Genomic DNA, 23609 nt, shown 5'->3' with positions numbered 1-23609 from the left:
CATAAATATCTTTGTTGAAATAAAAATCATAATGTTTAACTGTGCTGGTCGGGTGGTGCAAAATTAGTGTCTGAGAGAGTGATACGTAAATAATATTATAAAATTGAAAAATGACAAAGGTAGCTTGTGCCCATCATGGGCATCCAAATTGAAACTTGTAATATTAAATTATGTGAGGGTAGACATCGTGTATGTGTCTCTCGTTTCCTCTAATCAACTTTATTTTAGAGTAACTATATTGATTCCTTCTTTAATTATGTTGTTGATAAGATATTTGTGACTAAAAGTGATGTTAACCAAGTTGATAGATGTAATTAAAACGAAATCCCACCTGTCGACCTATTTGAGCCCCCGACATAAACTCGAATAGTGTTTTATCTTTTTAAATGATTAAACCTCGTAATCCATTGTGAAATAGACGGTTTAGAAAAAAATACAAACATTCATCCAAAACAAGTGGCATACACGTCCATGACTATAGCATTCCGTCATTCACAATTATTTATTATCCTGCTTGCTTGTATAAAACTGATTTTTTCTATACGATGTCATTGTTTTTTTTTTTTTTTTTTTATGAGAGGTAATTCTACATAAATATGGACAATAATTTTTTATTTCAAATGTTTAATAAAATTATATTATATATATATATATTTAAATCTTAAATTAAAAACATTTATTAAATTAAAATGTTGAGATAGTGATTGATCCACACACTCTATCCTAATTATTGATTTATTTAACTTTGTCATTCACCTTAATTTAATGCGCAACTTTAACAAATGAGTTTATTTGAATTAGTGTTTGTAAATTTAATTTTATAAATTAGCTAAAAAAATTAAGGTGAAATTAATCATATTTAATATTTTTTTTTATTTATAGCGTAAGTTAGTAAAATTTAGTATGAAATCTTTACTTTAATGTTATATTTAATTAAAATATGTGTATGTATTTTATTCATGTATAGATGTGTAGGGATGACAATGGGTCCGTGGGGTGAATAGTAGGATACCCCTTCCCATCTCCATTTCATTGGATAAAAATTCTTCTTGTATCACTACAACAAAATTTATTATTAGCGACAATTATTTAACGGTAATAAATCAATTGCTTTTATTTTATTATTTAATAGAAATATTAATGAATAATATATAATGACCACTAAAAATGTATTTGTATTACACTAAAATTTACTATTAGCGATAATTATTTATTATAAAAAACTTAAGTTTCTCATCGACTAGAAATAAGATAATTAAAAAGTATATAAATGGATGTTAACTCTCACCTTACAAGTTTATTTTATAGGGTTGAGTTAGACCTATAATTTACTATTATGTGTTAGTACCATATTACTATTCTAGTTAAAAAATTTGTAGCAATTTTTATTATCACTAAAAGTCATATTAAACGTCACTAAAAGTCTATTTTGTTGTAGTGTATTTACTTCATACCTATGTGTGAATCGGTTAAATTTATATCTACGAGTTTTATAAATATTAGATGTTTATGAATATTTGTATTTTAAAAAAAAAATAAAATGAACTTAAACCTGTATTTAATATTAATTCTATTAAAATATTAAAAATAAATAATTAACATTAATTTTGAAGTTGCATTATAATGTTAATTTGTTATAATATTAAAAATTAAAAAAAAATTCAAGATAATCATGGTATTTAAGTAATTTTATTTAATGGATACCCACAATATAGATACAACTATCCCCACTCCTACCTTTTTTAAAATCAAGTAGAAAAATATCAATACATATTACTATAGGTGCATTTATTTTTTGCCATCTCAACATCTGTGTAAAATATATTTTCCATAAATAAAATACAATCATATTAGTAATCAAATATGATTTTCCTTTTTCATTAAGAAAAAGTGTTTATTGGGATGAGGCCGGTTAAATCTACTTTTAAATTCCTACGAATGTAAAATTCAAATAATTGAATATATATATATATATATATATATATATATATATATATATATATATATATATATATATATATATATATATATATATATAATTTTTTGCTATTTTCTTGGTATACTAAATTGGATGCTTTGAATCTAGTAAAAATTAAATAGTAATAATAAAATAATCAAATGTTTTTATTTTTATATATTATTATAGAAGTATATACAACATTAATTTTAAATGAATTATGAACAAAATAATTTTATACCAATATAAAACTCTTAAATTATTAGTGAAACGAAACGAAAACCCATTAAACAATATAAGGGAGATAGTAATTTGTACCGATGTAAATTGATTTATATGATTCGATCCAATGGATTAACTAGGTGACCCGCAAGGTTAAACTTAAATAAATAAATTTGACCTAAAAAATTAGGTTAATTTAACTTAACCCATGGGGCCAAACGGGTTAAAATGAAGCAATAAATTAGCGGTGTAAAATTTACTAAACTTATTTTATCGAATAAGTTCTTTTTTTTTTCTTTTGTGAAAACTTAAATAGAAATAAAATAAATAAAATGAGAAAGCTAAAAGAAAATATTAATAAGCATAAAATTTTAGGTCTGAGCGAACCGGTCCATGCGTTCGTCCCATTTCACGGTTCAGCTATTGTTGGGAAGCAAAATAGCTCTACACATGTTCTAATCCACAAAAATTAACTAGTAGCTGGATATTTAAGGAACCGACAACGCAATTAATTCAAACCTACTTTTTATTTTACCTTTCCAAGCAAAGATAAGAATTCATTGGTGGGCGTCACCCTTCTTGTGCATTTTGTGGGGACGATTTTGTAGTTCATATGTTTTTTAGATTTTTATTTTTCACATACATGTGTGACACATGTTTCGTGCCTTAGTGCTTTCTATATATAACATCATCTTCTTAGTTGTATAACTTCGAATCTTAACTTTCATTAATGAGTCATAGATATACTTCGAATGAGAAAGAGAAAAATCAATTACTACTTATCTCATATAAATTAGAAATCATTATTGCATAGTGCATTAGTGTTAGTTATGAACGATTCTGATAATTAAGGGAAATTTAGATACTCCTACGTTAGTATTTTATATATTTTCATTAATGTTCATCGATTAAAATCAAAATTTTACTTAATTAAGTCGCATAATAAATTCTACAATTAAGTGTTAACGTTGGTTATCAAGGCAATGAAAATTAATCTTACAATGTTTTCAATTACATAAAATTTGGAGAAAACCTCAAATTTTAATTGAAAAAACCAGCGACGAGAAAAGACCAATAATGAAGATGAGTTAAATTAGGTCAAATGGAAATGGGTCAAGTTGGATAGACTGATTTGATTTGCTCAATGCATAGATTTAGATTATGACATATAAAAACTTGTATTTGAATTTTATTGACATCTTTATAATTTTTTTCTAATAAAAAAAATTAGGGTGTGAAAATTCAAGTTCACAAATAAAAATTTTAATTACATATTTTGTTGAAGTCTATTGTAAGGATAATTTTCTACATACATCAAATTTTGTTTTTTATTCCTAATACAGGTTTCTTTTTATAATTGATACACTTTATTCTATTATTATGTATTATATATATTTTGTTACTTTATAGTATAAAATTTTAATATTTTAAAAGATGATGGAATCGATCATGAACTGTCTTATTTAACCCACATCCTGAAAATGATTCGACTAGACTTAAAATTTTCAGTTTATAGTTAATCCAATTGACAACTATAGTCATTGTGAAGTTCGAACAGATATAACCAAGGCCAAATTTTCATTAAGATTCAACAGTAACCCTGGCCTTATCTTCCTTTTTGAAGTCATTCATCTCCTACCCCCCACTTTATTTATTTGTTTAAATCTCTTTCTCTTCTGGTTTATAATTATGTCCTCGATCTGCTAATAGAGTTTTAACAATGCCTACGTAATTGTGACAACTTAATTAAATTTCTTTTTAATTGGTTTAAGTGCGTGTTTGGAAATCGGAGGTGATGGGGCCTTTGGATTATTTTAATCAAACAAAATATACGTCGTCTATGGGATTTTCTAATTTTATGAGGCTTAATAGTATATATAATTTTTATGCCTACCAAACACACCGAAAATAAAAAAAGAGAAAAACTGAAGAAAAAAAAAAGTGTGGAGGATAAGACGACGCATATATATAGCGCAAACGCTAGATCTGAGCGTGTACAACACAACGAGAAAATTACTTTTGAACTGTCAATTATTGGTGATAAATAAAAGAAATTAGAGGAATATTAATTTTAAGCAGAATTAATGAACATTATTGCTCAAAATACTTTGGACCACAATCTGAGCAGTGATGAGTGATGTGTATTTAAAATATTATAAATTTATACAGAATTTTGGTTCGGAGAAGACATAGTTGCAGATGAAAATACTCATGAAACTCTCCCAACCCAATCCCTCTGAAAGCAAAACGCGATGATGGACACTTTGTCTATATAGACAACACCTTTCTACCTTCCTTCTCTTCCTCCATTTATTAATTCAGAAAATTAAATGGTACGGACACACCCACCTCCTTCATTTCTACTCATCTCAATGATCCTCTCGCACGGGTTCTATTTCCATTTTTATATTGTTTTTTAATTAATTTCAATTTCCCATCATTTCATCATCCATCACTTTTCTTCAATTCTAGCTAGCTTCCATCAATCATCACTTTTCCTTAAACAATCATATTCCGGGTACAACTTCCCTTTCACCTCATCCATGTTAAATTCTTAATTACATGTCCAGATTGCTTTCCCAATTTTAAGGTACTTGCTCACTTACTAGGATTCACTAACACAGCTTCCGAGCTAGGTTGTTGAATTTCAGGATCTGTGACGAACAAGCAAGGAATTATATCTAATTTAACCCCAATAAAACAAAGCAATATGCTACATGCATAATGAAGATAATATACTATATATATATATATATATATATATATATATATGTAGGGAGAGATCCTAATAATAGAAAGTTGTTGTTTGTGTAATTTTGTTCCGTAGTGTCACTGAGAGAAGAAGAACGAAACATGGCGACGTACTTTCATGGAAGCGCTTCTGAAATTCAACCTTCTGCGGATGGCTTGCAAACGCTTTACCTTATGAACCCGAGTTACGTGCCCTACCCCGACGCGCCGCACCACCCAACGCTCCTCGTCAATCCCAACGCGCTCGGACACGCGAGTCTCCCCCACGCGCCGCCAGTGTCGCCTAGTCAGCAACAGCAGCACCACGTGATTCACGGCGTCACCAACATCCTCGGATCCGCCAGCTCAGAGGACCACACGCGACCGTCGCTGTTCGGGGAAAATATCGCCGCCTTCCACGGCTTCTCCGCCGCCCCTCGCGTTCAGTATAACCTGTGGGGCTCGGTGGCTGATCAACCGGCGACGCCTTCGAGCAGCTCCGGCGGCGGCGGATTCCGGCGGCCGAGTCAGCAGGGGTTGTCGCTCAGCCTCTCGTCACAGCAAACGGCGTATAGAACGGTTTCCGGCGAGATTGACGTCACCGGCCACGGCCTCGTCGGCGGAATTGGAAACTCTCCGGCGTCGGCGTCGGCGTCGACCGGAGTTATTTTGGGGTCGAAGTATTTGAAATCCGCGCAGGAGCTTCTGGAAGAAGTTGTTAACGTGGGAAAGGGAATCTACAAAGAGGAAAAATTCGCAGAGAAGAAAGCGAATAGAGAATCTACAAATTCTGGGGCAGGTGGTGGTGACGGTTCAAGTGGTGGAGGAGAAAACAGTGCAGGAAAACAAGTGGTTGAACTCAGCACTGCTCAGAGGCAAGAACTTCAGATGAAGAAGTCCAAGCTTGTCACCATGCTCGATGAGGTAATTATTGTTAGTGAATTTTTTATTTGTCATGCAATATTGCATATATACATATGTTTGATCTTGTGGAAGTAGGTACTATAATTAAGTAATCGGTTAAGTTTGGTGTGGTTTTGTCAGTTATTCAGTGTGTGTTGTTGTTGGTGATTGAGTAGTAATTGGAAAATTATGTACGTACGATTCAGCTTTTTGAGAGGAGCAAGAATCAAGAATGTGACAGTAGCAGAGGGTTTGTGAAATTGACAGTGATGCTGTCTCTCGTTTTCAGTTCTTACTTGTGTCCTGAAAAATTATGTGCAGAGGAAAGTATATTCGAAGGAAAAATAATTTGGGCTGGTGAGTACTGTCAGAGAATAATTTTGGTGGGTCAGTTTCAGCATTTATCCATGACAATCGGAACCATGTCAGTGATCCTTTGCTGTTTCAGATTGAGGAAGTTGGAGAGAGTAAATTAAATTATAAACAAAATCTACTAATAAGGGTCCAATTTTCTTACTACTTATTGGTTTCTGTCATTTCATGATTCATCTCAAAGTAACATGCATGTTTTATTCAAGGATAAAAGTAAGGCACAATACTTAGTAATGTTAGTACTGTTTTCTATCACAATTGGAATTCTACTAATGTTGATAATGTTTTTCTATCATAATTGGAATTCAATAATACGCAGATTTATATTAAATATGAATATATATTATTAAAGTTGAATTCCAATTCTAATTTAAAAATAACACTAACCAGACTTCTATTAATATACATAAATTTTGCCCTTTATATAATTAGACACAAATCACATTTATTTTTATTTATATATTCATTTGTAAACAATTTATGAGTCATATTATACTTAATTTCTTTAAACAAACTTTCGAATTTAAAGTTTTGTTGATAAAAAAATGTTGTTATATAGGAAATTCATTAAAAGAGATCAATTATGAAATAAATACTTAAAATTCATTGACATGAATATTCTATATCAACATGTTAATAAAAAAAAAGATGATATTCGATTGTAATTAAATTTTTTTAATTGCAGGTGGAACAAAGGTACAGGCAGTATCACCACCAAATGCAAATTGTAGTATCATCATTTGAGCAGGCAGCGGGTTATGGGGCGGCAAAGTGTTACACTGCTCTTGCCCTAAAGACTATCTCGAAGCAATTCCGATGCCTTAAAGATGCAATCTCTGCACAAATAAAAGCAACGAGTAAGACATTGGGTGAAGATGATTGCTTAGGAGTTAAAGTGGAAGGGTCGAGGCTTAGGTTTGTTGATCACCATCTTCGCCAACAAAGGGCACTGCAACAGCTTGGAATGATTCAGCCCAATGCATGGAGGCCACAGAGAGGCTTGCCTGAACGAGCTGTTTCCATTCTTCGTGCTTGGCTTTTTGAGCATTTCCTTCACCCGTATGTAGCAAACTTCTAGGGTCAATTAACCTTAAAATTTTTGTTTCATTTAATTACTTTAATTTAGGTGGAATTAATGTATATGTATATACTTGCTATCAACTTACTAGTGTTTCTAATTGTGGCATGCAGCTATCCAAAGGACTCGGATAAAGTTATGCTTGCTAAACAAACTGGACTTGCTAGGAGCCAGGTATGTTTCATCAAACCACATACATATCTACCATTAAGGAAGATGCAAATTAAATTTTGAGAAAAGACAAATACATATTTAATTCATGTTTTGTATGCAATTTTTTTTTTAGAAATAATTTATTTTTCTTCAAAAGTTTTTGAGGAAGCTGGCCAAACATTTACTTTAAGAAATATAAATAAACTAAGACAAGAATGCAGACATTTTTTGTGTATGATTAAACCAAGAATTTCATATACCTCATAGTCCAATGGGAAGAAGACGAGAAGGGAATAATTACAAACATATATAGATCTCATTTCTCTTTATCTTTTTTTTTTCTCTTATTACATTTTTCACTTTTTCTTTATACCTTTTTTTACCTTATAATCTCTTTCTTCTTTTTACCAAAATTCACCTATGGTCTTTGATTTTTCCTACCACAACGTACCAAAACAAAAAATCCGTACTTTCTCCCGAGTTTCATTATTTGAACATAGACAAAAATTAAAACTGTATATATGATACGATACACGATTATTATTATTTCTCCCTTTTTTTTATTTTATCTCTCTGGTATATAAATATTTCAAAAAATCATCATAAAAATCAAAGGAACAATATATTATTGTCCCAATTTTGTATTCAAGAAACATTTTCCTTTCTCCTTCTTCTCCTTGGTTCATCCATTAAGTGGTTCGGTAACATGAACTAAAATCAGCGCTCGTGGCAATGTGATATGTTTCTGATATTCTCAAGCTTAATGCAGGTCTCAAACTGGTTCATTAATGCCCGAGTTCGGCTGTGGAAGCCAATGGTTGAAGAAATGTACTTGGAAGAAATAAAGGATCATGAACAAACAAATGGTTCAGAAAACACCAGATCAAAAGAATCGAACAAAGAGATGGGTTCAAACGCAAATGTTGCACCAGAATCTAGTGCCATTAAACTCGATCATCTCCAATCAAAGCAAGAAAGCTTCAACAACCAAAACACTTCTCCAACCGAGTTCTCAACAAACTCTTCCGTGGGAGGATCCCTTCAATCCCACTCTGGTTTCCATCTTGCAGGATGTTCTGACATGCAAAGAAGTCCAAACAAACCAAGAAGTTCAGAAATATTGCAAAACTCTCCAAGTAGTATTCTTTCGGTGGACATGGAAATGAAGCATGGAGATCATGCAAATACTAGAGAATCCAACACAAGGTTCGGCATTGAAAGGCACAACAAAGATGGATACCCTTTGATGAATGGCAATGCAAACAATGGTGGTGGTTTTGGAGCCTTCACCATGGACGACATTGGAAGCAGATTCAATGTCACTACTGAGCAACTAGCTTCAAGGTTACATGGAAATGGTGTTTCACTCACACTAGGACTTCCACACGATGAGAACCTCTCTATCTCAGGAACTCAACATGGATTTCTCTCGCAGAATAATATTCCTTTGGGAAGGAGGCTTGAGATGGGAACGAATGGAAATGAGTTTTGTGCTATCAACACTACTCCACCACCTTCTTCTCACTCTGGTACCACTTATGAGAGCATTGACATTCAAAACAGAAAGAGGTTTGTTGCTCAGTTATTGCCAGATTTCGTGGCCTAAGAACTGATGTCTATCTAGCTAGCTAGCAAAAATATTCGATAGTTTATGAGAAAAATGATCTTAGAGTTATGAGTGTTTCTCTAAACACGCTAATTAACTTGGCAGAAGACTTGGCTAGCTACCCAAGAAAAGAAATCGAGAGGTATATATATATGTTGTTTTCACATACAAAGTCACTAGTCATGAATTGTACCGTCATTATTCTGGTATACTGAAATTCCTGCATGTAAAGATTGGATAGTAGTATAGGATTATACTTGCAGAAATTTAAGTTAGCTTAATAATTATAGGATTTATAATGTTGGGGAGGGTATATATATTGTATATGGTGTTGGATGTAGCCAGTTACGTACTAGGATTTGAATGATTTCGATCTTGAGAGTTATTTGGGTATAGAAGAATAAGCATTGTTTTGCTAAATTAATTATTCCTCCATGTAATTTTTGTTTCATGTGCATTTGCATTTGCATTTGCCTTTGATATAACTAGTGGGTGAAAGTGGAAAATCGTGGAAGACATGCATGAGAGGGAATATATGGAAGTGCGTAATATTTGGACGCTTTCATTCATACAGTTATAGAGTAAGATAATTGAGTGAATTATAGATTTCAGTACAAGAAGTATTATTTTTACAATTTTTTATTTTTATTTTACTTCTTCATGCTAGACACGTTTAATTTCATATTTCTCTCTCTTTCTTTTCCAGTTCATTACTTACCTAAGCATTCACATAGCAGTGATAGCACTATATATATTGCATGCATGCAAAAGTAAAGCTCCAATTTTATGTGTTAATTAATCCGGTCCCTTCCCTTTAACCGATTTTGCTAGATCAAATGTTTTCTTCTTATAATAAGAAGGACAAAGGAAAGCTGATAAGATGTTTGGCTTCTTTTCCTTTCTAAACTCCTCTCCATTAGAGTTTAGCGTCTGATAATGAATTTTATATATAAAACTATCCTTGGCGGCAAATAATGGTACAATATATACGTAGTAACGTATGATTATCCTGTTTTCTATATTCATCTGCTTTCTTTCTTAATGCTAATGAATTGGGAGGAGTTTAAGGCTACAATTGAAAAGCCCTACTACTTTTGTTCACATATATTTTCTATACAATATTGAAAAGCCAGAAAGTGAACTCAATGGCAAATTTCAATTTCTTTTGTAAGATCCGCCACTACTACGTAGCTTAGTCTAAAGTCCAAACCTCTTATAGCTCTCGTTAAACTCTATAGTCCATATAACTATGAGTCTGTTTGGGTTAAATTTATAAGAGTTCTTCTATTAAAGATACAATAAAATTGTAGAAAAATTATCAAAAATATTTTTAAATTTGTATTTAAAAAAACTCTATGCTTAATTTCTTTTGGGCAGTGGGCACCCCTTGCTTTTTCATATGATATATAACATGCCTTAGTAGTGTATACTAGGGTCTGGGAAGAAAAGTAAAAAGGCTGGCTCTGATGCTCACACAAGAACGAAGCGGGCTCCATGCAGGTCCCACTGTATAACAACCCTTCTTTGTTGTGATTAGCTCATACCCCAGCTGCATAATGTACTTTTAACTTGGTACACTTTCTCTTCTAACTTTTTGTGTTTTATAGTGAGGAAAAAAAATGTGAGAAATAGAGAGGAGAGAAATAAAAAAGAGAAAAATAAATAAATAATAGAAAAAAATAATATCATAAAATTGTTTGGTTTGAATGGAAGAAAGAAAAGAAATTATAAGTAATTAAAAATTATAATTTTACCTACTGTGCATATATTTAAAAATACAAATTATAAATAAATTACTATAATAGTTATATAATATATAACATTAAAATTATACTATTTACTTAATGTATAATTTAATTTTTAAGATTCTTGTTATTTTTATTATTTTTGGTATAACAATAACTTAGCAGAAATGAGTACAAATTCTTTGCGAGTTTTTCTGACCTTAACGATATAATGAATTTGAATTTGAATTAATTTTTTATATATTTATTATATCTTTTCTAAGACATAATTAATTATTTGATATTTTTAAATTAATAGACTAATGTACATATATATAGTCCTTTTTAATTAATAAACATATATATAGTCCTTTTTAATTAATGCTTAAGAACAAAGTGTATTTGAATAATAAATTAATAAAATGAAATCATTCGAATAAAATATCCAACTATACAAATAAAACAATAATATCTTAAATAAACATACCAATCTATTCGAATAAAACACAATTTATTCAAATAAAATATGTAACTATTTCAATAAAATCAAATCATTCATTAAAATATGTGACTATTCAAATAAATGCACCATATTTGAATAAAATAATTGTCATCCTACCATATTCGAATAAAATAATCTCATTTTTTAAAGTTTTTTTTGCTTGTTTTTATATATAAAAAAAATTATAGCTATAAGTCTCATGTCTGTAAATTTCTCATCTAACACATTTCTCCTTAAACAAACCATTAAAAATATTTATATCAACATATTTCTGCTCTTTTCTCACTATTTCTTAGTCATTTTTGTACGGGTGTCCGAAAAAACTAATTAATATATGATGTAATAGGATAAGTGGGGGAAAAAATTCCGAAGTGATGATAAGGTGTTTAAAATTTTGAAGTGCTTAATCATATCTTTATTATATGCATTATTTATAAAATAAAATAAAAACATTTTTTATTTCTTTATATCATCATTTTCATTTATTACTAGCTAGTAAATTAACTCTAGGATAGTTTTTTATTATCTTTAAATGTATAAATTATTTTTATATTAAAACTAATCAATATAAAAATATATAAACTCTTTACACGAATGAAGAAATGTTTGATGTTTCAATAATTGATATCTACGTATATAATTTTTCTTCTTCTTATTATTACTATAATATATTTTGAGCACAAAATAGAATTTTTTATTCTGCTATATATTTCCTGCTTTTTAACTGTCCATTTAGATTTAGTAGTTATGGTCTTTTATGTTTAAATTATGGTATTGAATCAAAAGTTATTAATACAAATTGTTTAATAATTTTGTTCTTTAATTAAGAAAGCGTATCACTATCAAAATACTGTTTTTTTTTTCTGATTCATTGAAAGTGGACAAACAAATTCAACCTAGGCAATCCATAAGAGGGGAGATACTTTGATAGTTGATAGTCGCTCTTAACTATCAAATGCTGAATATTGTTTCGTTGGATTATTGATTGTTATAACTTACCAAACTAAAAGTGCATGCAATTGCAAATTTATTTTTTATATGCTAAATCAGTCGCTACATCATTGTAATTATGAAGATTCGACAAATACGTTTTTTTTATTATAAGAATATATATATATATATATATATATATATATATATATATATATATATATATATATATATATATATATAGAGAGAGAGAGAGAGAGAGAGAGAGGATTCAATTACTCTAAGAGTAAGTTTACTAATTTCGTTCAATAACTTATGTTCTATATCAAACTTCAACAATTTAATCGTTAAATTTAAAGTTTTTAATACATCAAGTCTGCAAATTTTTAAAAAATTTGAACATTATTTGATATTTCGTTTCATTAATTCAAATTGATAGATAATCATAAAAAGATTTTATATATTGATTTGAATTAATGAAACGAAATATTAAATAATTTTTAAATTTAAAAAAAAAACTGCAGACTTGATTTATATTTTATAAAATTTTAATTTAACGGTTAAATCATTAATATAGAACATGAGTTATTGAACAAAGTAGGTTTAGATAGACTTATTCATAAAATAAACAAATTCTTCTTTATAAATTTATATGAATATATATATATAATAATAATAATAATAATATTTTCTGTGAAATATCTCTCCTTTTTACATCACCTTTTATATATACAATTTATTTTGACATTTATAATAAAAAAAATTAAAATCTTATAAAAATTAAAAATTTAATAACTTTTAATATATATAAAATTAGTTATTTTTACGTATAATATACAACAGAGAAATATGTATATAGATATTATGACTGTCGAGTGATATATGCATTTTATAATATAAAGCCTTTTTTTTTCTACAATCGATTACATCATAATGGAAATGAATGAGCAAAAATGGGCTCAAATAAAATATGACAAAGAATGGAACAGTTCATACAGATGCATCCATCATCGTGTATAGTTGGGTGGGTGTAAGTTCGTAACTGCTGGACTAGGTGGCTGTCATGGCCCATCAATCGATGTAAGAGTATAGTCCAACATTATTCTTGATGGGCTTTCGGAACTTTATTTTGGGCGTTGGGCAAGATCGATCATTGAATATTGGAACTGTAAATTTAGAATTTGTTTTCGGGTTATACTTGCATATATCCATAAAAAGCTCTTTCTATTCACTTATATATTAAACACAATCGTTATTTAATGTGAAATTTTTTTTAGAGGTTTCTTTTTAATCAAAAAATTTTAGGTATTCTTTTAATGAGACTTTTAAATTATTTAACTTTTAATTTAATTTAATTTATTATTTTATATACACATTAATTTTTAAATATTTTAAAATAAATTATTAATAATTAAAATAACCTCATGTCGCAGTATAAATTATTTATCATAAATTTAAAATATAAATTAATTTTAAAATTTTCATTTATAATTTTTTAAAATATAATTTATATTAAAATATATTATTTATTTATTTATAATTTATTATAGCTTTTAATTATATATAATAAATATTTCTGATTTCATCTTATTTTTTATTTGTAAATTTTTTTAGATCACAACCTTCAGATGAAATAATCATCTTTAAATCGGATAAGATTTTTATGGATAATAGAAGTTTCACTTCAATATTTAACAACGTTACATATTTGAACTTGAGACTATTCATTGTTAACTTAGAATAATTAATATATTAATCAATATGTTTGGTCATTTTTCATATGAGATTGTTAAAGAATATAATTTTTTTTCTTCCTACAAACATTGGTGAAGGGCTAAATAGACATTATTCTATGTTAAAATAATGTAAAATATAAAAGAAAAAAATAATGAGTCATTGATTCCAATACATATATTAAAATTAAGATAAAATTTAAAAATAATTATAATTTATAATTACAATATTTTATATTTAACAATGACTTGTCTATCAGATGATAATTTATATTAAAATCATGTATTAAAGATGAAATAAAGAAAGAATTAAATGATATAGTTTTGAAGATAAAGAGTCGTGCTAACGTAATTAAGGTTGAATTCAAAACCAAGTATCCTTTGCATCTTTGAAAATTCAGCGCACTAGTGTTAGTTGCAAGCCGGCCTTCCAGCTCACTCTGGAAGTTGGGTCCAGATGAAATAAATATATATATAGAATGAAGTAAAAAATTTCATAAATTAAAAGGTTGTTCATTGTATACACTCCTACGTGAGCATCACAAAGTTTGAAACTTAGTTTGTCGTTGTCTTTGTCTTTTGTCTTTCTCTTTCTCTCTAGATCTCTTCTGTCCTTCGAAAATTATGAACATCACTCAACTCATCAAAGCTGCAGTATATATCAGCCTCCGACGTGAACAAGTGGCCACCAAGTTGATTTCTATGTAGCAAGTATTTTTTAGGGGAAAAAAATTAAAAACAAAAATTGAAATAAAGTTTTTTATAAATTGAAAATTAGATTTTTTTAAAAAAATATAAGAGAGAACTTTTACAAATTGACTTATGTATTAATTATTTTAACCTATAAAAAGTTTATTTTATTTTTTATCTAACTTTCTATCCTTAAAAATATTCATGGAAAAGAAACATGTCTTTAAGTGACTATAATTTTAGCAATTTTTTTATATATAAAATATTTAAAATTTTAATTCATATAATAAAGTTAATAATTTGATTATGTATATAAAGTAATATATAATTATAAAATTGTTGGTATGACTGGAACTGATATAATTAACTCTAATGGGCAACATTTAGGATTCAGTCATTAAAAAGAAACGTGGTTGAAAATAAAATTACACAAAAAATGGTGGCCACCTAATAATTCCCTGAGAAGAAGATCCAGAAAGTTCATTCGTCAAAAATTCAAATACCACAAGTTTGTATTTCAAACGATTGCTGCTAGGTTTGACCATCCAACTCACCGATGAAAATTTTCAAGTATTTAGAATAAACTTATCAAGCATGTATAAATATAATAACTTTACAACATAATCATCAAAAAAAAATTTGTCTTCTGCTTTATCGCCAAGACGCCAACACATACTAAAACATTTATATTATATTGATAATCTTTCCTAACTTGATCGATATCTATAGAGCCGATTTCTCTTACCAAAAACAAAAGCAAACCCTTTAGTTGTCTTTTTCTCTTTTGAAACACCACCATATAAGAAAAAAACAGATACACCATATATATAGCTTATGCTGTGTGTATGCATCTGATACAACATGACAGAAATTGAAATTCCTCAGTTTTTCGCTTGTCCCATTTCGCTTCAGATCATGAAGGACCCCGTGACAACCGTTACGGGCATAACATACGAAAGAGAAAGCATCGAACAGTGGTTGCTAAAGGCTAAAGATTGCACGTGTCCCATTACAAAACAACCATTGCCAAGAAACTCAGAGTTCTTAACCCCAAACCACACTCTTCGGAGGCTAATCCAAGCTTGGTGTTCAGCCAACGAAGCAAACGGGGTTGACCAAATTCCAACTCCAAAATCTCCTCTCAGTAATTTCCACGTTGAGAAGCTCGTGAAGGATCTCGAAGTTCCGGAACACCTTCATAAGGCATTGGAGAAATTGCACGTTCTTGCAAACGAGAACGAGAGGAACAGAAGGTGCATGGCTTCAGCGGGAGTACCGGAAGCTATGGTGCACGTGATCACAAAGAGCTTCAAGCAAGGTAAAGCCACGTCGTGTTGTTATCTCAAAGAGCCTCTCAGAATTCTTCTTTTGCTTTGGAACACTTCCAACATGGTTGACAACAACAAAATGAAGCGCTTGGTTGGTGAAAACCTCGACTTTCTCGACTCCTTGACTTGGGTTTTGCAACTTCAAACCAAGAACAACGTCAAGGTAACAAACGAAGCAATGCCTGTGATGAAATTGGTTATTGAAGCAAAAGACTCAACCCCTTTAGGGAACTTAAAGCTTGAATTCTTCAAAGTGGTTGTAAGTGTGATGAAAAATAGAGAACTCTCTCAGCATGCTATTAAATCCGCATTGCATGTGCTCATAGAAACGTGTCCTTTGGGGAGAAACCGAACGAAGATAGTGGAATCAGGTGCAGTGGTGGAACTCATTGAGCTTGCACTTGAAAAACCAGAAAAGAATGTGACAGAACTCATATTCATCCTTCTGGCACATCTGTGTTCTTGTGCTGATGGGAGAGAACAGTTTGTGCAGCACGCTGCAAGCATTGCTGTGGTTTCCAAAAGGATCCTCAGGGTTTCTCCAACGGTTGATGATCGAGCTCTTCATATATTTTCCTTGATTTCAAAATTCTCAGCGTCAAATGAGGTTGTGCAAGAGATGTTAAGGGTTGGTGCTGTGTCAAAGCTTTGCATGGTGTTGCAAGCAGATTGTGCTTCCTATTTGAAAGATAAGGCAAGAGGGGTACTTAGGTTACACTCCAAAACATGGAATAATTCTCCTTGTATTCAAGTATACTTGTTAACCAGGTTCCAAAGGTGATCATTGATTAACAGAAACTTCATTTTTGTGCCATCATAGTCTAAAGCTTGTATCAAATCAAGTGTATAATTTGGAAAAAGAATTAAACTTCTTTCTTGGGTACGATGAATTAATTAATATTAGATCTTAATTAACCCAACTCAAATTTAATAAAGGATAATTTTTTCTGTAATTGTATATAGCTAGTTGGCTTGATGTAACAAGGACAGCACTTTTTGTCTTGAAAGACGGAGTTGATTGAGTGTATCTTTGGGGCGGTTGATCAGCAGCCGTCAACTATGACAAAAAATAAAATGATGGCTAAGATCAACTTCACCGCATTAATTGTTTCAAAGCCAAAAGCGAAAAAGCTACTTTCTTGATGATGCTGCTAAGACTTTTTTCGATGCTGATCAAAAAATTACTTTAGTGTTGAATCTACTGGACTGGAATTTTATTACACGTGCTTAATTTAATTAACTTGTTTATTTTCTAGTGGTTCTAGGTGTAAATTTGTTCCTTTCACAACAAAAAAAAAGTGTAAATTTGTTAGGTTATTAGGCGCTGGATTCTAATAAAAAATTAAGTTGGATTTTGATTAACCTAGCTAATTAACTCAAAAAGTTGATTTACATTTAGATCTTTGGGCTAATATGATTTTGAAGGTCCAACACATTCGAATTCGTAATGAATTGTAAATATATTAAATATCAAATATTAATATATATATATATATATATATATATAGAATTACAAAAATATTATAATATAATAATAAATTGAACTCGAAACACTTAACAAAATAAAACTATAACTCGTTGCAAAATAATAAGAATTACTAATAAATTATTTGTCCAAGTGAAATTAAAATTCAACCTTTTAAGTAAAATCTCACATTCGAACCTTGTGTTATTTGTAATATGGAAAAAAATAATTTGAAGAGAAAATTCTTGTTAATGTTAGTCAATTAAATTCCTTGATGAAAATTAATCATCTACAAAATTGATGGATATTTCATATTAATAATATGGTTACTATAAACATGAAAAACAAATTTAAACTAAAAAAATGTTAATAACATGATTACTAAAAACGTGAAAAACAAATTTATACTAAAAAAAAAAGTTCATGCTCAATTCATTTAACATACAATCACTTACTTTACAAATTGATTATAATTGAAAGTATTGCAGAAAGTCTCATTTTTTATCAGCTGTTGTCTGTGCCTATAAAGTTTTCTAATCACTATCAAATACACTATTGACTATTTTGATAGTTAGACATTGCAAAACATTGATGGCCAAAAAAAGTTCACTTTTAAGATAGTAAGGATCTAAAACAAATAAAACTATTTCTAGGAATTAAAACTAAAAAAAATTAAGGTATTAGTCATAAAATTTAGTGATAAAAATTGCTTATTGATGACTAATATTAGTGTCCCAAAAAATTTAGTAAAATTACATGTAAATTGTTTAGTCTCTAATATTAAATTTACAATTTTCTTGTAATATCAAAATATATTTAATATATATATATATATATATATATATATATATATATTAATGCTAATCAAGTTGAATTGCTATTGTAACCAATTTAACATTTAGGTGTATTTAACTATATGGATCAAAATTAATTACTTGCTAGAAGTTATGGAACAAAATTTTAAGTAGGTTTATACAGTTGCTACATTTGTAAGATAATTACTAGATGTCTATGCTTAATTGGATTGATTAATTCTTAGTTTGGCATTCAAATACTATAGGAGAGTTAGTAACACATCTTCTAATACACTCATCTTAATATATTTTAATTTATTAGTTATAATTTATTAAAAATTATAAAATTAAAAGAGAGGAAGAAAGAGGATTCTTAAATAAAGTGTGTGACTCACAAATTTTTGTATTTTTAAAAAGTTTTAACCAATAAAAAAATTTGTTCAAAAGAGTATGTCAGATAATGTATTTCTAACATTTCTCCAAATATTTTTATCCAATTACCTACGGTGTGCCAATAAATACATATATATTGAGCAACATGTGGATAATAAAAAAATATAAAGGTTAAATGGTCATGTATTAATAATGTAAATTTTTTACAATTATCTAATAAAAACCATTGCTGGCATATCTTTTAAGATAATTATTATAAAAGTTGATTAATAAAATTATCAATCATGTTGATTTGTAAATGAATGATCCAACATGAAATTATTTTTTTAAATTAATCATCCTACAACGTATGAATAGATGGTATGTCTAACTGCTATGTTAAGCCAATATAGATTGATAAAGCATGTATAAGTTTCTATGTATTTTTACTCATAATTTTTATTGCTATTTTTAACTTTTAAAAATATTAAAATAACTGTAATTTAAAAAGAAAAAAAAAATATAGATTGATAAAAATAAAGTCAAGGAAAATATAGTCCAGGCAAATAGAAGGTTAATAAAAGAAAATAAATAAATAAATAAAATATTTTAAAAAAATATTTTTTGAAAATGTCGTGTCATATGTCACGTAAAGACCAATTTTTATATTATAATTAAATGGAAAATTGGTTGAAAGAATATTCGTTTGAAATTAAAACATGATAACTAGAGACGTAATTGCTATCTCTCAATCAATTTTAATGTCTCCTCTATTCAAAATCAAAGGCCATTCTCAGCCTCATACTTGATAGACAGATTCATAGTCTAATTGCCAAAATTTACAACTAACCTATATATAGTTGAATCTTTCTGTAATTGACTTTAGCAAATCTTATCTGTCATCTGTGGTGCGTAGCTCATCTACAGGTTACAACTACACCACAAGTTAAGAACCACTACTAATTCATTTCTCCAATATTATATTCGGAATATATATATATATATATATATATGAAATTTCATTCACAAACGATAAGATTAAAATAAAATATATAAATATAGAACAATTCTTGCTTTATAAATCAAATTCATCCAACTCATATTTTAATCCTAACCAGTCAGATCCATTAATTAAAAGATCATGAACAATTTATTCACACATCAAATTAACTCAATAGAATTAGACATTAAGAGGTATATTGAAAAAAATTGAAAATTCACATTGACTAAAGACAAAACTAAAATAAAATATATATAAATATGAAAAAAAAAATTTATAAATTATTTTTGTAAAATTAAATTAAGTGAAAACTTATATTCAAAGAGATATGTATCCATTATATTTATGTTTCCAAGCATGTATATTATCAGCTTCATTCAATATTTTTTCACACTTTTTTTTTCTTGAAAATAAAATAAAGAAGTTTCTTCGCTTAATTATTTGTTTACTATATAGGTCTATATTTTATTCGTTCATTTTTCAATTTATATCTCCCGCCATCGATCAGAATTTAAATAGTCGATCCACGGCAAACAATTTGTTGATTTGTTTTATGTAATAGAACTATTTGACTTGAAATGACTCCATCACGGGGCATGTAGGTGATATGGGAATAATCAATAATGGTGAATACAAGTGGTCACGACTTATATCTTTTAAATTAAGTTATTTAAGATTTAAATGTAAATTTTAAATATGAAATAAATTATATTAAAAGATGAATATTTACTTTGTGTATATTCATAGTCAATAATAAAGGTTAATCACTAGTTTCAATGATGGATATTTCATATTAATAAGATCACTAAAAAAATATATGTTAGAATACAATCAAAGTCTTAGATCATTAGAATAAAAAAATGAACATAGGTTTGTAAACACATGTATGTCTCCATTGATTTGTGACTTTTGGGGTAAACAATATCATGAAAGCTGAAGCCCAAGATAGATCTTATAACATGTTAATGTGTAAACACATGTGTGTGAACATTTGATACTCAAAGGTTTCAATTAAGTAATTAGTTAAACAAGTATGGTGAAGTTGATAGGTGAATTTAGGCATATGATCCGTTATATCGATAATATAAGTATTTAAAATATGATTAAACTTTATGGACTACCAGAATTACTTCTCAACCAAAAAAGTTGACTTCTCCTACATGTAATGGCGGAACTTGCATAAAAAATTTGAGAATGTCAAATTAATTTTTTATATATAAATTAATTTTTTTATTAATTAAAAAAATAATAGAAATTCACATTTTCTTTACTTATTATTTTTAATCTTATTACAATTAATAATATGATAATATTCAAATATAATATTAATATATATATATATATATATATATATATATATATATATATATATATATATATATATATATATATATATAAAAGTTTGGGGGAGCCGTGGCTCTCCCGTGACACTACTAAGGTCCGCCTCTGCCTACATAGAGAGGTTGTGGAGAGGTAGTGCAAATGTCTAGAACATGATTAAACTCTATATGATTTACTATTAGATATTTATGGAATAAAAAAAATGACTTTCCCTGTAACTTAGGGAGAGGTTAAATCATAATTATTTATTTTAGGAGAAAATTGTTGAGGATAATCATGAATTTATAAACATATATAGGTGAGGATCAAATATAAAATTATGAGAACTTAAACTCAAAATGAATAATATCATATTAATATGAAGATATATGTATGAACTTTCAAACAAAAAAAAATATCATATTTGATACAATAATTTTAATATTTTTTATTTATCTTATTTTATTTTATTTTGTGTTTTTTTTTCCTCGTGAATCTTGTCTTCTTTTCTGTTTTATTTATAAAATAAAAAAGGAAGTTATACAAAATATTGCATAAATAATTTTTTTTAATGAGTAGTTGTTAATTTTCCGGTAGAGTTCGAGAAGCGAAACGTTTGCCACATTTAGAAATGACTACTAAATACAGCTACGTAACTTTCCACTTAACGAAATGTCTCCACTAGGCACTATTACGTATCAATTATTATCACTACATGTCAGTCAAGTTTTAAAATAAATGATAATATTGTATCATTTTTTTTTCTTCACATTTCGTCCTAATAAATGATAGTAGTATTATTATATCTTTACTTTTTCCTAGTCAAAGTTTGATTCCGGAACATCACTTTTTCTGATTCCATCTCGCTCCTTAAATTATACTATTTTTTATTTTTTACTATATTACTTACCACGTCTTTCATTTATATGTTTTCCTTTTCTTTTTTTCTTTTTTCCTATACTTATATTTATATACTCCAAATTTGAAGTGCAGTGGTACATTTTCCTTAAGAAACTATTACTACACATAACACATATATAGTATTTGATTCATTTTCTTTTGTGAGTTTTTATGTGGCCGTAGACCTGATGTATCATTTTGTTCTGCTAATATTTGTTTTAGCACAAAAAAGAATAAAATAGTCTGCAACAGTGGGCGGCGCTTACCTTGAATGGGTCAATGTGAGGACCCATATATGAAACACTCAACCAATGCAAACAAATATGAAGATCCAAATCAGAGGTCCTACTCTCCTACTATTGACTAAGTTGGGGCCCAATACTAATCCACCAATCAAGTTTTGGGCTTTATTCAAATATTGAATCCTACAATATGGACTTGGCCATGTCTAACACCTAACAAGACAAAAAATAAAAATAAAAACATGAATGATGCGACACCCCCTCATGTCAATTCCCGTGAGTATGACCAAAACCAAAAGAAGTTTTTATCGATGTTGTGTTTCAGTAGACTCAATTTTGATTTTCATTTCCTCGTGCTTTAGGACTTGACTAATATGTTTATTGTAAATAATTTACCTGAAGAATTAAAACCCTTTTCATGTGGTGTCATGTTCTTTTTACTGTTTAATTTCTGGGATGCTATGTTCTTTTTCATGTTTAAGATTTAGGGTTTAACAGTATCATACAAAATGGAATACACTTTATTTGTTGCAGATTATTTTAACTTTTGATTTTTAAATGATAAAAATCAAACACTCTTATAAATATAAGACTCAAACATGAGATCTTGAAGTTTAAACACAACACTAATTAATCTAACAAAAGAAATGTCTCAACTCCACTAATAATAATAAAAAAATTTATAATAATAATAAAATAACAACATTAACAATATTTCAAGTGTAAGGGGATAATAACTTTGTAATCCAACTCTGTGTGAATTAAATGAAGGTTCGAATTGTTCATATAATACACTTTTTTTTATAAGTACATTTCTTTTTATTTTTTAAAATAAAATTCTTAAAATATCTTTAATTATTTTAATTTTACATCTCTAATTTTTAATTTACTACATTTTTCTTTTTTTTCACACACCTCCTTCCTTCTCCTTTTCAATTTTCATATACACTTCCTTATTTTTTCTCGCATGTTACCTATTTTAGTAGGTAGTGTTAAATTTTTGGGTTTTCACATTACTTTCTCGCCTCCCCCCCCCCCCCGCCCCAACCTCTTTTAATTTTCACATGCACTTGAATTGTAAAACTTATTGCAACGACATTGTAAGCATGTACGACTTTCTCAATAGTTTAGTTTTTCCTTTGAATACTTCCTTCCCTTTCATACCTCCAAAAAAACTTAACATTAAATTTAATGTTATGAAAAATATTTTTTATAACATTAATTTCATTATTTCAGAAAAGTACTTCCAAAAAGTATTTTTCGAAATTATATATTTTACTTCCTTTTGAAAAGTACTTTAAAAGATATTAAAGTACTTTTTGAAACACTAAATCCTAAACACTAAAGTTCTAGAAGGATTATTTTGGAATTATGTAAAATAACACATTTCTAGAAAGTATTTTCGTAAATACTAAATTTATTGTTCCATAAAGAACTTTTTAGGATTATGTAAAATAACATACTTTCAAAAAGTAATTTTTTAGAACACTATTTTAATGTTCTAGAAAATACTTTTCGGAATAGTAAAATTAATGTTTCAAAATGTATTTTTAGGAAGTGTTTTATTTTACATAACTTTAAAACTTTT

General features: G+C 28.5%; 2 protein-coding genes across 4 annotated transcripts; both read left to right on the top strand.

Annotated features, from left to right (window-relative positions):
• The first annotated feature begins 4344 nt into the window (after positions 1-4344).
• LOC109792143 (BEL1-like homeodomain protein 1) lies at positions 4345-9445 on the top strand. Of its 3 annotated transcripts, XM_020351522.3 has the most exons (6): positions 4345-4512; positions 4652-4697; positions 5007-5833; positions 6870-7243; positions 7376-7436; positions 8185-9445. In XM_020351522.3, exons 1-6 carry the CDS (start codon positions 4510-4512, stop codon positions 9019-9021), a joined length of 2148 nt encoding a protein of 715 aa, XP_020207111.1. In that variant the 5' UTR covers positions 4345-4509; the 3' UTR covers positions 9022-9445. The 3 variants fall into 3 exon arrangements, with proteins under 3 accessions (XP_020207111.1, XP_020207112.1, XP_029125906.1); XM_020351523.3 differs by lacking the exon at positions 4652-4697; XM_029270073.2 differs by having other exon boundaries at positions 4345-4769.
• Positions 9446-15274: 5829 nt separating this feature from the next.
• Positions 15275-16826, top strand: LOC109792142 (E3 ubiquitin-protein ligase PUB23). Its single transcript, XM_083065903.1, has one exon. The coding sequence runs from the start codon at positions 15462-15464 to the stop codon at positions 16707-16709; it is 1248 nt and encodes a 415-aa protein (XP_082922029.1). The 5' UTR covers positions 15275-15461; the 3' UTR covers positions 16710-16826.
• The last annotated feature ends 6783 nt before the right edge of the window (positions 16827-23609 follow it).

Source organism: Cajanus cajan, chromosome 10, assembly GCF_000230855.2.
Source record: "Cajanus cajan strain Asha chromosome 10, NIPB_CcT2T_4, whole genome shotgun sequence".
Classification (NCBI taxonomy): domain Eukaryota; kingdom Viridiplantae; phylum Streptophyta; class Magnoliopsida; order Fabales; family Fabaceae; genus Cajanus; species Cajanus cajan.
This window is presented reverse-complemented; position numbering and strand designations above follow the sequence as displayed.